This window comes from Ranitomeya imitator, chromosome 1 (assembly GCF_032444005.1).
Source record: "Ranitomeya imitator isolate aRanImi1 chromosome 1, aRanImi1.pri, whole genome shotgun sequence".
Classification (NCBI taxonomy): Eukaryota; Metazoa; Chordata; class Amphibia; order Anura; family Dendrobatidae; genus Ranitomeya; species Ranitomeya imitator.
The window spans coordinates 1,161,611,613-1,161,626,496 of record NC_091282.1 but is presented as its reverse complement, the minus strand read 5'-3'; the positions used below and the strand labels follow the sequence as shown (position 1 = coordinate 1,161,626,496).

The following is a 14,884-nucleotide window of genomic DNA, read 5'->3' as shown; positions in this document are numbered from 1 at the left end:
TAATCTTCCTCCCACAGGAAAGCGCTTTCTGAGTTAACCACGTGTCTGCGGGAGCGACTTTATCGTTGGCAACAGATCGAGAAAATGTGCGGTTTTCAGATCGTGCACAATTCTGGTTTGCCGAGCCTGACATCTACACTGTACTCTGAGCACAGCTGGGTGGTCATGCCCAGAGTCTCCATTCCTCCTTACCCCATAGCTGGGGGGGTGGATGATTTGGATGAAGATACGCCTCCAATTATCTCCCAGTTCCACGGTAAGTAAGCCATCCCTCCATCCCATCAGGACAGTGTATGCAAAGTTCTGCATAAGTTTTAGGCAGGTGTGGAAAAAATGCCGCAAATAAATAATGCTAAAAAAAAAAAAAAAGCATTCATCAATTATTTTAACAAAATGCAAAGTGTCTGTCTGGGATTAAATCAAGAGACAGAAGGGTTTGCACAAGCGGCATCCTTAGAAGATGTGTGGTTGGTTCCCCGAGATGTTTGGAGCAACCTCCTTGCCTTGCTCCGGTTTACTAGTGTACCTTGAAGAATGGAAGCTTTTGGGCTTCGATTTAGATTTCTCGTTTGTTCTTTCACTTTCCATTTCAGTTGCTGAAAATATACGATGAACACTTCTAATTAGAAAGTATTCTTACTTTCACAGAGTTTTTTTTTCCACACCTGCCTAAAACTTTTTCATGGGATGTTTCACCTGTTTAGAAATATTTTTTATATATCTGTTAATTTAAAGTCCAGGGATTTTAGAATTTTATTTTTTTTATTAATTTAATCATCTATTTCTATTTTCTGCATTTGATCAGTTAGCCCCTTTATCCAGTGGTGATGTCACCCACCGTAGATACTTGCCTTGCCCTGGTAGTCTAATAAGACTCCTCTTCTACAATATACTGTATTGATGTATATAGCGTTACCCTTATGTTAGCGCCAAGAATGATAAAATAATTCCGCTAATGGGTACATTCACCTGAAGTTTGCATTTGGGAGCCGTCTGTCAATCAGCATGATGGCAGTCACATGCCGTCGACTGAAGAGGAAGAGCTGCTCTGAGTCTGACGTGGGGCTGCTGAATCGTGGACAGGCGCGGCTGGGTCAGCAATGCATAGAACAGGCGGGTAGTTACCAGCTAGTTAGCAGTTAGTTTTGTGGCTCACAGTAATTCCACATAGAAAGAAAACCTCAGAGCGTGTATTAGTCTGGTCGAATTTACAGACAAGACTAGGCAAAGTAAATGGCAGAGCAGCTTCCTGCACGCGTCCAGAAGCGCAGACGAGCATGCGAAGATCCTTTACTCCCTGGACTGAGCGGACGTGCTGAGATAAGGCGTTATCAGAGTGTGCAAACCAAGCCGAGAGTATTCGAGCCGGCCGAATGCCTACATGTCTCGTGGCTGTCGAATAGCCTCAGGGGCTCGAACATGTTTTTCGGGCATTATGCATGGCATTATGAAGTCTGAAGACTACCAACGAATTTTGCAGCGTAATGTAGGGCCCAGTGTGAGAAAGCTGGGTCTCCCTCAGAGGTCATGGGTCTTCCAGCAGGACAAGGACCCAAAACACACTTCAAAAAGCACTAGAAAATGGTTTGAGAGAAAGCAATGGAGACTTCTAAGGTGGCCAGCAATGAGTCCAGACCTGAATCCCATAGAACACCTGTGGAGAGATCTAAAAATGGCAGCTTGGAGAAGGCGCCCTTCAAATATCAGGGACCTGGAGCAGTTTGCCAAAGAAGAATGGTCTAAAATTCCAGCAGAGCATTGTAAGAAACTCATTGATGGCTACCCGAAGCGGTTGGTCACAGTTATTTTGGCTAAAGGTTGTGCAACCAAGTATTAGGCTGAGGGTGCCAATACTTTTGTCTGGCCAGTTTGTGGAGTTTTGTGTGAAATGATCAATGTTTTGCTTTTTGCTTCATTCTCTTTTGTGTTTTTTCATTTAAGACAAATTACATGAAGATAATAATACCAAATAATTTGTGTTTGCAATCATTTTCAGGAAGAAACTGAGTATTATCTGACAGAATTGCAGGGGTGTCAATACTTTTGGCCATGACTGTACTCACATTTCTAGCATTTACCCCAATAAGTCGGTCATTAAACAGCCTGTAATTGGTATATATTAGAAATGTGATCTTTTTCTTTCCTTCCTGTGTAGAGAGATAATGATTTTCTATTACCAGCCCAAGCCTGAGGCTGCAGATGAGAGATTCTCCTTGTCGGGATGCGTTCACACCTCAGTATTTTCGGTGTGACGTCAGGCGGACAGCGTGCGGAGCGATATTATTTCCCCAGGCTGTTTGCGTACACAGACCAGACATCCGCATCTCTGTAGCGCCGCAGCTTCAGGCTTTTCGTCTGACAAGTCACATTTTTAATGTGCAATAAAAGCTTCTTTTTTTTTTTTTTTTTTTTAAGAAAAATTTTCTTTTTACCCAAGTTTTTCTTTTTTTCCCAGCGGTCCTACAGCAGGGGTTAATGGGAATTAACAATCCTAATATTCTCCTGAGAAAATCTGGTTAGTCACGTACACACTGGGAGGGCCAGGGAGCTGGATCGCTGTCGTCTGTAGACAAAGGGATTATTATTAATACAGTTTCCTACTTGTCGTCAGACTTGCACACACAAGATTTCGCTGTGACCAGATCACATATTAAGGTTGTGTTTGGGACTTTAAGTATCCAGTTACTCAGCGCTCCAGAAAGGTTTAATTTTTGTTCTATATGAAAGGGGTTATCCATTACCTGAGCAATGCTCTTTATTAAATTAAGTAGTGCCCCTTGAAGAATAAAAATTACTTCCCATACTAGTGTAGTTCCATCGATGTCTGCGCCTGGTCTCCCGAGGCTGGCCTAACGCTGTGACCCCTGCAGACAATCATCAGACGCTGCTGCAGCTCACGTCTTTTTCTTGTCTGAGGTTCACCTGAAGAAAGTGAGAGCAGCCCAATAATGGTCACTGATTAGCTGCAGCGCTCACTTGGCACCCGATGCTACGCTAGCCTCGGGAGACCTGCACTTACAACGCTTAACAGCCATGATACGGGCCGGGAGGATCTTGTCTTTATTTTATAATGGGGCTACGTCATTTAAAAAAAAAAAATATATATATATATATATATATATATATATATATATATAGATATAGATATATATTACCTGTATACCTGTGTGTGTGTATATATAGAGATATGTATGTGGTGCCCATAATACTGTATGGAGGGCCATGTGGTGCCCATAATACTGTATGGAGGGCCATGTGGTGCCCATAATACTGTATGGAGGGCCATGTGGTGCCCATAATACTGTATGGAGGGCCATGTGGTGCCCATAATACTGTATGGAGGGCCATGTGGACTGTAGAGGACTGGTAACTTATTCTGCTGTCAGCTATGAACTGTAATACATAGAACCTTTAGGAGCCAAATGGTCCAATATATTTAATGAAAACCCTATTACAACAAGTGACTGTATGCCCAGAATGGGTATAGGAGGCTGGCACAGTCTGGCATTTAGGGTTATAGGATGTTTTGCCCCCAGCAGTTCGCCCCGGGTACATTTCGCCCCCGCGTTTTTTCGTCCCAGGGATGATACTTGCCTGTCGCAGCGGCAGCTCCTTGGGTCACGGAGTGCAGTCTAGCGGTTCCCTGTGACGTCAGGTGGAAACAGTTGATTTAACCTGTCACAAACGTGCCGCCCTCTGTACAGCACTGTGTGACATGTGGATTGATGACAGACGGGAATTCATGAACTATAAGGACAAACGGGGGCGAACTGCTGGGGGCGAAACCTCCAAATCCCGGCATTTAGATACAGTCAGTGGGAGCCTGAGCAGAGCTGGTGATGAGAAGGTCACATCTTTTCCCTTCGCACACCTCTACTTGCTAAGACTTAACTGGTTTTCAACAGGAATCCCCTTCTAGGTGCTTGATGATGAGTGGGGTCCGGCCGCAGGGACCTGCGCTGGTGAAACAGAGCAGGGAGCTTTTGTCCTTGTTGGCATGGGTGACGCATCCCAGACCTTCCCTATGGGGCGGCCAAGGGCTGCACTCGGCACTCTCCATATAGAAAGAACAGAGTCCAACCTCCTGCTTCACTCTGTGACTGGGATGAAAGTCCCCGATCCGCCCATCACTGTCTCAGCGGTCCGACTCCCACCGATCAGTAAATCATCACCGTTCCCATGGGTAGCTGATAACTTTTTTTCCACCGCAGAAACCTGTAAATCAAAAAAGGCTGGAGTATAAGGGGGGGCGCGTTACTAAGTTTTATATCTGCTCCATTCTTGCCATCATTGGGGTGGGGGGGGGGGGTGTCTCGTAATATTCTAAGACTCTGGGAAAGTACGGTAACATAATTTGGTGATTTAAAATATATATATTTTATTATAATATTTTTCATTATCTTTCCGCCAATTCCTGATCCTTGCTGCAGGCATTGTGTAGATGTTTGGGGCCAACAACAAAGCTGTTTTTATTAATTTTTTTTTTGTATTTAATATCATTTCCTTTTTATTTTTCAACTCTAGATGTTTAATATTTATTTTTCTTTTGGAATTAATTTTCTAAAAGTTTAGCGAGCAGCTTCCTTTGTAACTGCAGTTTTCCGCTCTGCTCTGACACCTGTTATACTATGAACAAAGCCATGTGCTTAGTTTACCTTGTTTACAGGGCCCTCTAGTGTCCACATAACCAAACTGCACTGGGAATGTCATGGAGATTATCCAGGAAAGAATTAAGGTGTTTTTGTTGTTAATATCTACAGTGTGTCATTCTTTTTATGGACGCCGGTGTATTACTTTCCTGGTTGTTTTCATCATATGATCTAATGTTTATTGAAGAGGTTTTTTCTCTTTTGTTTGATTAAAATCTCCTTCCTGTCTCTAGGTTCCATTCTGAAAACTCATGGAACATTGGCACGGAGCAGCAGCATGTGTCGCCCTCGCCGCAGTGTGATTCCTCCTTCCCCCCAGTCTCAGCACGTCCTTCAGTCGCCTGACCCCGACATTCTGTCCGTATCGAGCTGTCCGGCTCTGTACCGCACCGAGGAGGAGGAGGATGCCGCCATCTATTTCATTGCAGAGAAGCAGTGGTATGAGAAATTAAGTCGCGCTAATGTGCCCAGCAGGTAGATCGTATTCCGAAATCCCTGTACATGGGAACGGCAGCGACGCAGAAGCAAGTGCACATCCACGGGCTGCTAAATGGTTACGAGCGCCAGCAGAAACCCAAAAAACCGTCTGTGCTCCATTTATTTAGTTCTTGGACCTTACATGCATGTTTTGTATTTTTTTTTTTCTTTACATGCAACAATTTTTTTAAACTGATTCTTTATGATCGGTTGCTTGCTTTTGTGTGGACTCGCTGCTAATAATTCCTACATTTACCCGAGTTTTGTCATTTTCCTGATACCTATCTAGCCATGTTTTCCGGCGCCACTCTATGTACAAATCCACAGCAAAATTTACAGGAAACGTCCACAGCATGTGGATGAGGCCTGAAAAATCTCAATCACCCGTCTGTACTGTAACCTGCTTTTTGGTGCAGACCTGCCCTGAACATTTTACAATTTGCAGCATGTAACCTTTTGATGTGGATTTTTTTTTTCCCCAACAAATTTCATTTTTTTCAGTCTGGCAGGATAAAACCTTTTTGTGATTCTGAAGCAAAATGTACACATGCAGATTTGCAGCAAGATCTACTGCGGAAAGTTTTTGCAGCATGTGCGTACGAGTTTCTAAATTTCAGAACACTTGGGCCTTTTACTTAAAGGGGTATTCTCAAGTTACTAAATTGCTGTGGTTAGGCAGCATGAAAATAAACAAGTTTACAGTTGACATGCTTTTTCTATCTCATACTCTTTCAGTTAGAGCTTTTATCTTACATAGTGTACAGATGGTTTCCATGGCGCTCTGCCACTAGAACCTGCCCCGACCCTGGAGGAAACTGCACAGTAGTTACTGTGGCTTGCGAAAGTGTTCACCCCCTTTGCATTTTTTGTGTGTTGCTACCTCGCAACCTGGAATTTCAGTGTTTTTAGTTTTTTTTTCTTCAGGGTTTGCATCAGTTCATGAAAAGAACATGCCTACAACTGGTTTGGTTGTTTTTCACAATAAAAATAGGAAAAAAATAACTGTAAACTTCATTGTGCATAACAATTCACCCCCCTAAAGTCAGTACTTTGTAGAGCCTCCTTTTGCAGCAGTTACAGCTGCAAGTCGCTTTAGATAAGTCTCTATGAGCTTTCCACATCTTGTCACTGGAATTGTTTGCCCATTCCTCAAGGCAAAACTGCTCCAGCTCCTTCGTTATATGGTTTCCTCTGGTGAATTGCAATCTTCAAGTCTGACCACAGATGCTCAGTTGGATTAAGGTCTGGGCTGTGACTTGACCACTCCAAAACATTTACACTTTTCCCATTAAATCTCCCTAGTGTTGCTTTAGCAGTATGCTTTGGGTCATTGTCTTTTTGGAAGATGAACCCCCGTCCTAGTCTCAAATCATTATTATCTAGACTCGGACCAGTTTCACTGTCGCTGCAGCTGAAAAACCTCCCCACAGCATGATGCTGCCACCAACATGTTTCACTGTGGGAATGGTGTTCTTAGTGTGATGAGCTGTGTTGGTTTGGCGCCAGACTAGGCGTTTACTTTGCTGGCCAAAAAGTTAAATTTTGGTCTCATCTGACCACAGCACCTTCTTCCGTACATTTGGGGAGTCTCCCACATGTCTTTTGGCAAACTTAAAACCAGCCTTACAATTGGTGTGTAAATAAAGGCTTTTTTTCTGCCAACTCTTCCATAAAGGCCATCTCTATAGCGTGTACGGCTTACTGTGGATTTATGGACAGAGACTCCAGTCTGCTTGGGAATTCTGCAGCTTCTTCAGGGTTACTTTTCGTCTCTGTGCTGCCCCTTTGATTAATGCCATCCTTGCCGTGGCTGATAGTTTTGTTGGGCAGCCCTCTCTTACCAGGTTTGCTGTGGTACCATGTTCTTCCCATTTGATGATAATGGATTTGATGGTTCTCCAGGGATCATCAGAGATTGATATTTTTTTATAACCCATTCCTAACTTGTACTTCTCAGCAACTTTGTCCCTGACTTGTTTGGAGATCTCCTTGGTGCTGTTTGGTTAGTGGTGCCTCTTGACTAATGGTGCTGCAGCCTTTGTGGCTTTTCAGAAAAGGTGTATATACAGACAGACCATGTGACACTTAGCAAGTTCACCTGCGTGCAATCTGTCATTAAACATGTGACTTGTGAAGGTAATTGCTTGCTCCAGAAGTTTTTAGTGGCTTCGCAACAAAAGGCGTGAAGACAAATGCACATGGCAATTTTTAGTTATTTGATCCCATAAATTATATTTTTGCCTATATTTTTTTGACTTGACTTAACCAACTTAGGCTATTTGGTGCTGATGCATCACACACACATAGGATTACAAAAATATTTAAGCACCGATTGTAATGTAATAAAATAGGTAAAAAGCCAAATGTGGTGAATGCTTTTGTAAGCCACTGTACGCTCCAGGAGAGCGGTCCACTTCTAATACACCATCCACCTCTCTCCAATTTTTTTTTCTCTCCAATAAATTCTATACAGCATTTAGCTGTTCACTTTCCTCCCCCTCACTCACAGCTCCTGACAAGCTGCTGGTATAAATCTTGCAAAATCACCAGTCTCGCAGCATTTGGAGCAGGTTGTCTAATCGGGGCTCACTTTTTGGAGCTTTGTGCTTCTTGTAATGTCCTGTTTTCTTTATGTGTAAATGTAGTAATGGCAGTGTAGATTCCATACCAAATCACTGATGGTTGAATGTGTTACAGCAGAACTTGTGCTGAGCTTTATAGTTCTACGAATACTACAGCTCTGCTGCTCACCAGAACGGTCACTTAAAGGGTATATCTGGGACTTTATGCCAAAAATGTACATAAGCACTAACAGGCAGGTAAATACAACTTACCTGCCTGTTGTGCCCAGCGCCTTTCTACCCTGGCACGGAGCGGTTGCAGACAGCTCCTTCCAGGGATTCGGCCGCCTCTGCTGGTGCGACGGGGTGGGATTTCTGACGGTGTTCTGACTGACAGCAGGCTCCCCCAGTGGGCCCCAGTTAGGCAGTGAGGATCCAGCTATCAATCAGAATGACGCTGGAAGCTCCGCCGCGTCGACACAGTGGAGCGGAAAAGACCCTCAGCAGAGGCTTCTGAATCTGTCAGGAGTGGTCTGTGACTGCTCTATGTCAGGGAAGAAGAGCGCGGTGCACAGTAGGCATGTAAGCTGCAATTATCTGCCTGTCAGTGCTTAGGTACATTTTTTTTTTTTTTTATAAAGTCCCAGATACCCCCTTCAACTAGGAGTGCTTGCCCCTCCAGAACCAAGGAAGTAAGGAGACTGCATAGCTCTGGAGTGCTGAAGAGACAACTTGAGAATACCCCTATAAGACAGGATTGTCAACGGCCTGAGAGCAGAGAACGGGCATAACTGCTTGCCAAGACATAAAGGGTGTCATCAAGCATTAGAAAAAGCACGCTCTGCTGTTTTCGCCTGTGTTTTGTACTGCAGAGTTGTCCTGTATTCTGGCATTGAGATGAGCTGCAATATCAAACGGCGATCATGCGCATCCTTTTCTATTCCTTGATCATACTGCCCCGCCAAACGTTCATGACTCTTCTCCGCCATTTCCTGATGGTCTATCATTTGTATCCAAGCTTCTTTATCTAACCACCCCTAATGCGAAACCTCTAACTTATATGTCTGCTAACAAACATTTATATTGCTACACATTGGTCAACATTTGGGGCATAGTGTAGAACAGCTTCACAACATCCTGCTATAAATCAGATTTATGGCAGTGGCTATTAAGAAAAGGCTGCCATCGGGTCCAATAGTCTTAGGCTATGTGCACACGTTGCGGATTAGGCTTAGGAATTTCTGGTGCAGATTCTGCCTCTCCTGGCAGAAAACGCACCTGCGGATTTGTCACGTTTTTTGTGCAGTTCCGCAGTGTTTTTTGTGTGTTTTTTCCTGCGGTTTTCTTGCGGATTTGCTGCGTTTTTTACCCCTGTGGTTTTCTATAATGGAATGGGTACAAAAACACTGCAGATTCACAAAAAAGTAGTGACATGCTACTTCTTTTAAACTGCAGCGTTTCCGCAGCGGATTTTCTGCAAAGTGTGCACAGCATTTTTTTTTCTCATTGATTTACATTGTACTGTAAATCAATTGCGGATCTGCAGCGTTTCTGCACCTCAAAAACCGCTGCGGATCCGCAGAGAATCCGCAACGTGTGCACATACCCTCACATTGCTGTTCGTCAGGATCAGAGCCATATTTACAGCTTATGCTGCCCTAGGATCGAAGACCAACCTGCCCCTACAAAATCCACTGCACCGACTCTTACATGGGACCCCAGACTACAAATGAACAATTAGATCCAACTTACATCTGATATTTTCTCTTACTGGAGTCATTCACTTTCCTCATCTTCTCCGTATGGCCCAGAACGCCACCACAACTTCTTCCATTTACAACTTACTGTACCTTTGCCAAGTTATACAACAAATAACTATAGTACACCAAATACTGCTGTAATACACCCAGGGTCCCCTAAAATAATAGCCCATACCTACTGTGTTTCTGTAATTCTGCCAAAACACCCCTCTACATACCCCCACTATAAATAATGATCTACACGTAGTTACCTCTAAAGGGCAAAGTAAATATCTTTAAACAATGGGACCCGCACTAAATATTGCCATTGCTCCTTTAATGGGGTTGCCCTAATTAACATGTTTATCCCCTTTCCTCAGAATAGGTAACTATTTGAATTAATCAATCTATTGATTAAAATTAATTTTTGTGTGAAAAAACCCTTTAAGCATCAGAGTGGGGGTTAGGATACTAATAAGTAAAGCGTTATTGATGAATGCTGGCGTTGTTCATAGTGATGTGCTGCCCTATTATTATTTATTTTTTTATAGCACCATTGATTCCATGGTGCTGTACATGAGTAGGGGTTACATACAATACACAAATAGAAATGACAATGAACAAACTAATAGTGACAGACAGATACAGAGGGGAGTGGACCTACCCTTGTGGGCTTACATTTTACAGGAAAATGGGGAAGGAGACAATAGGTTTGGGGTTGTAAGTTGTTCTGAAGACATGGGTTTTCAAATTCCTCTTGAAAGTTTTTACTACAGAGGATAATCGTACGTGTTAGGGCACAGAATTCTAGAGGATGGGTGATACTCGGGAGAAGTCGATTGGAGGAAGAACGTACGAGTGTGGAGGAGAAAAAGAGGTCTTGGGAGGACTTTGACATTACATGGTGGGAGATTAGTTCAGAGATATATGGGGGAGACAGATTATGGACGCCTTTTGTATCTTGCAGCGCATACTTTGGGGAATTGGTAGCCAATGAAGGATTTTGCCGAAGGGATAAGTATCGAGGAGAGAGATGGATTAGTCGGCCAGCAGAGTTAAGAATAGACTGGATAAGTGTGACAGTGTTAGCAAGAAGGCCACAGAGGATTATGTTGCAGTAGTCGAGGTGGGAGATGATGAAAGCATGCCACTAGTATTTTAGTAGATTGGGGGTTGAAGAGAAAATGGATTCTGGACTTCTTTTTTTTTTTGAGTTGGAGGTCACGAGGGCTTGGATGTGGGGTTTAAAGGACAAGGTAGTCGAGGGGTACTCTGAGGCAGCAGATGTCATTTATTTTGATAGATCAGGTAGGGAAGATAGGTGAGATGTAGAAAAGATGATGAGCTGAGTTTTGTCTACGTTGAGCTTTAGGAAGCAAGATGAGGATTTGGCTGATACACTCTTAGAATCAGGACTTCAGAGAGTTGACGTCTGGGCCAGAGTGGTTGATCTGAGTGTCCTCAGCATATAGATGGTACTTGAAGCCATGGGACTTTACCTTTGGCCTGGGACAACTAATATAGCTGGAGGTCCTAAGATAGAGCCTTTAGGGACAGAGAGAGGTTAAGATGGAGAGGTACTGTGGGAGTGGGAAACATTAAATGTACGGTTAGAGAAGTATGAGGAGATCCAGGAGAGGGCAAGGTCTTTGATACCGAGGGAAGAAAGGATCTGTAGTAGAAGGGAGTGGTTGACTCTGTCAAAGGCAGAGGACAGCTCTAGAAGTAGTAGTGTAGAGGAATGTCTGTTCGCTTTGGCAGTAAGTCGTTGGTAATTTTGGTTAGGGAAGTTTCGGTGGAATGGTGTGGGCGGAAACCAGATTGAAGGTTGTCAAAGAGTAGGTTAGTTGAGAGGTGGGAGGAGAGTATGGTGTGGACATGCTTTTCGAGGAGTTTGGAAGTGAACGGGGGCAGTGATATGGGTTGATAACTGGATGTAGTGGTCAGATTTAGGGATGGTTTCTTCAGGATAGGTGTAATTGTGGCATGTTTGAAAGCAGAAGGGAAAATACCAGAAGTTAGTGATGAGTTGAAGAGATTTGTTAGGGCTGGGATGAGCATGGTGATGGAGGTGGGATGCACTACACACACTGAACAAGCCACACCTAGTGGGAAATACTCCCCTGGTCTCTATCACCTCCTCCCCCAACATTAAGAAAAAAATAATTCTAAGCTGGCAGCATTCCCTGTTAAAGGAATAAGCAGAGGCTTGGCAGTTCTTCATGATCAGTGGAAACCATTAGTGCCTTTGCCGATGTCCTACAGAATCTCATCCAGCCATCCAATTGTGGCACTTTGCTAGGCTTCTTCATGTTAAAAGGGTGTCCACCCATACTCTCCCATATTCCAAAGTTCAGGTGTGAGGCGTGCATTCAGCTGATGCCTAGTGCGAGCATTGTGCACAGGTCCCATTAATTAGGACAGGTCTATACTTAGGATCTACTAGGAGTGCAAACATGGCAGCCCAACGGACAGGTCTATACTTAGGATCTACTAGGAGTGCAAACATGGCAGCCCAACTGCGTGTATCAGCATGATGTTTATATCCATCATGGAGCAGGAGTGAACCTCTGCACATGAAAGGTGTCTAAGTATTAGAGAGCTTAGGGGTTAACATCTGTAGTTTAGATCTTGTTTGCAGATGTGTTGAGATCATCTATACAGTTTTATCTAAAAATGTAAACTTTTTGTGAAGTTGGTGAAAATTTTATAAAGGTTTTTTTTTTCCCTCTATTTTCAGGGAAACTCAAGATACCAGCTCAGAGTGTGATTCATTAAACTCTTCAATTGGAAGAAGACAGTCGCCTCCATCAAGTCTGGAGGTTCAGCAGCAAACTACACGGAAGATCTCAAAAGAAGAAACCTCGGGTGAGGAGTCTCTTTCTACAGACTCTCCTGTCACCCCAGATGTTTCTAAAGCTTCCTCCCCTGACACCACAGGGTTGACAGAAAGCCAAAGCATGGTCTTTGGCCCAGCCAGTAAAGTATATAATGGTATTTTGGAAAAATCCTGCAGCTTTCACCAACTCTCCAGTGTTTTACCCATCTCCAAGCCACCCCATCCTTCATTTCCTACTTCAAATGACAGCAAGCCTGTTCAAGAAGTTCATGGTATTCCTGTCCTAAAGACCACGCCACACGACCTTTCTTCTCAGAACGGTGAAAAAAAAATCGACCGAAAGCGAGAAAAAAATCAATCGAAAATTAAAGTCCTGCTGAAGAAAATCTCAAAGTAAATGACTTGAAGGGATTAAAGACAATGGATGAAGCGTCTTAACGTTTTAAGAATGTAACTCCTTGTGGAGTTTTTCAAGACTTTTATGTTCTGGGTGTGATGCTCCGAGGATAGTCTTACCATTTTTACCGACTGTGAAGGTCAATGCCAATCACTGAAGTTGAACGGAAAGTGGATCTGTTTACAGTCACTTTTTTGTCTATTTATTTCTGCTTTTAAGTTTTTAGTTCTTCATATTTTTTTTTTCTTTTGTGAAGAAGCCACTTTGGACTTCCCAGCGCTAACAAGACTACTTCAGCCTACGTTGGGGTTCGCCCATTCTCTTGTTTACTGGAGCATCTTCTTATCTTTCCACACCGCTAGGACATTTTACATTTAAAGACTAAGTAACTAATTGCACTACAGTTTTGAGGTTTTTTTTTTTTTTCTTCCTCCCAAGACTGGAGGAAGCAAAAAAAAAAAAAAAGAATAAAAAAAACTAATGAAATTTGCAAGTGAAAAAGTTAGATTTGTAAAATGACAGATAAGAGTGTCCGTTTTCACTTTTCATTCAAGTGGGTTTTTAAGTAGAGCCTATAGTTTCTAATCGACACGGTTTCCGGAAGAAGACACTCATACATTTTTGTATGGGGGAGGCTTACATTCACCTATCCTTACTGTTACAGATTGACATCCTGCTGTAAAGAGTGTTTTTATTGTTTTTTTTTTTTTCCCTTAAATTTTCTTTCTTTTTCCAGGGCTTTCACTGTGATTTCACAGAGCTGCGAGCTGTAGGATACATGTAGATATTATATAACAAGAGGGCGCTCTCTTGATCTTTTATGCAAGCGATGATTGTGGATCGTTACAGGGGTTAATGCACTTAGACGGGTGCTTTAAGTGCTATTAACACATAAGCCGAGGATTGTTTACAGGCAAAGGGTGACTGGATTTCTATACTTTGTACTATGTTGGCGCTGGAGGTAATCACTGTATCTCGGGCTGACCCACTGACTACATTAGCATGCAGATGTGCCAACAACAAGTAACGTTTATGGTCCCTGTTGTCCGAGTGTTACAGACTCACATGCATTTTCATAGCTCCGAACTGACACCATGGGTATTGCTAAAATGTACTGTACGCCATAAACCTCTCACACTGCCCAGACGACTAATATCCGCAGTGGGGGCCTGTATCGCTCTTCTCTCGCATATTTTATTTTTTTCGTTTCTCTGCTACAAGAGATTTGTACATGTTGTAACATACACGATGCCACTTTTAAACTAATAATACTTTTGCTACTACAGATATGTATGTCTTACTCCCCTTTTGCCAATACTTCGACATATTTTTCTCTTGTTTTTTTTTGTTTTTTTTTTGCCTGGTCAAATCTTAATCACTAGATCTGTTACATTTCAAAATGTACAATTTTCCAATAAACTAATTTATTTGACTTCTGGAAGGACGTTCACTTTCTGGCAATGACTGGTATGTAGGGTTGGTTGATTCGCACACCATTTTGTTGTACGGGAGTGGGAACGCCGCCTCTTGGCTGCTGGCGGCCACAGCTCTTCTTTTCATTAACCGTCCAGGTCAGATGTCATCATTCTGGCGTGACATTGTGCAAGGCCAGCGGATCAGAAGAAGAGTAGCGGATGTCAACAGGTAAGAGGTCGTACTTCCTCCCCGCTGCAGCGGACACGGACCACTGTTTTTGCCGATAGAATGGGATGTGCAATTGAGTAGCACCAATTCTGTTGGTATATAATAATAATAATGTATAAGGGGCTACGTGTGTATCATACATGAGTGACCTGTGTCGCTAAACGAACTGATGCTTATTTGCTCGTTGGTCAGTTTGACATGCTAAGGCAGCCCGAGGTATCCTCAGGGTAAGTTCAGAATTTAATCCAAAAAAAAGTGGGATTTTTTTTGTCCTCGCTTGTCATCTGTATACGATCTGTGTTCAGACTGACGCATTGGGCCGTAAGGTGCACCCCAAGGTTAGGAGAGCAAAATAGGAGAAAAAACAGGGTCGCCACTGTAGGAAGCAGTTGGCGGTGGGAGAGGGGTGATGCTGCGAGCCTTCGGGCTAGGCGGAGGGGGTGTCTCGGCAGCGCGAGGCAGGAGCAGAGTCTCCCCTGCACACATTGATCTCCCATCGTTCTTCAGTAAAATGCTGCCGAGGTGGCACATGTGCCGATTGAGATCTCGGCTCGTCAGTCAAGAGATAAGTCTGTGCA

At 43.3% G+C, this 14,884-nt stretch overlaps 1 protein-coding gene across 1 annotated transcript in view; it reads left to right on the top strand.

Annotated features, from left to right (window-relative positions):
• STIM2 (stromal interaction molecule 2) overlaps positions 1-14,103 on the top strand; it is a 140,631-nt gene extending 126,528 nt beyond the window's left edge. The window contains exons 10-12 of the mRNA XM_069744635.1: positions 18-256; positions 4,883-5,087; positions 12,167-14,103. Of these exons, the coding sequence (XP_069600736.1) occupies positions 18-256; positions 4,883-5,087; positions 12,167-12,662 (940 nt within the window). The 3' untranslated portion in view covers positions 12,663-14,103. The remainder of the gene's footprint in view (positions 1-17; positions 257-4,882; positions 5,088-12,166) is intronic.
• Positions 14,104-14,884: the final 781 nt, after the last annotated feature.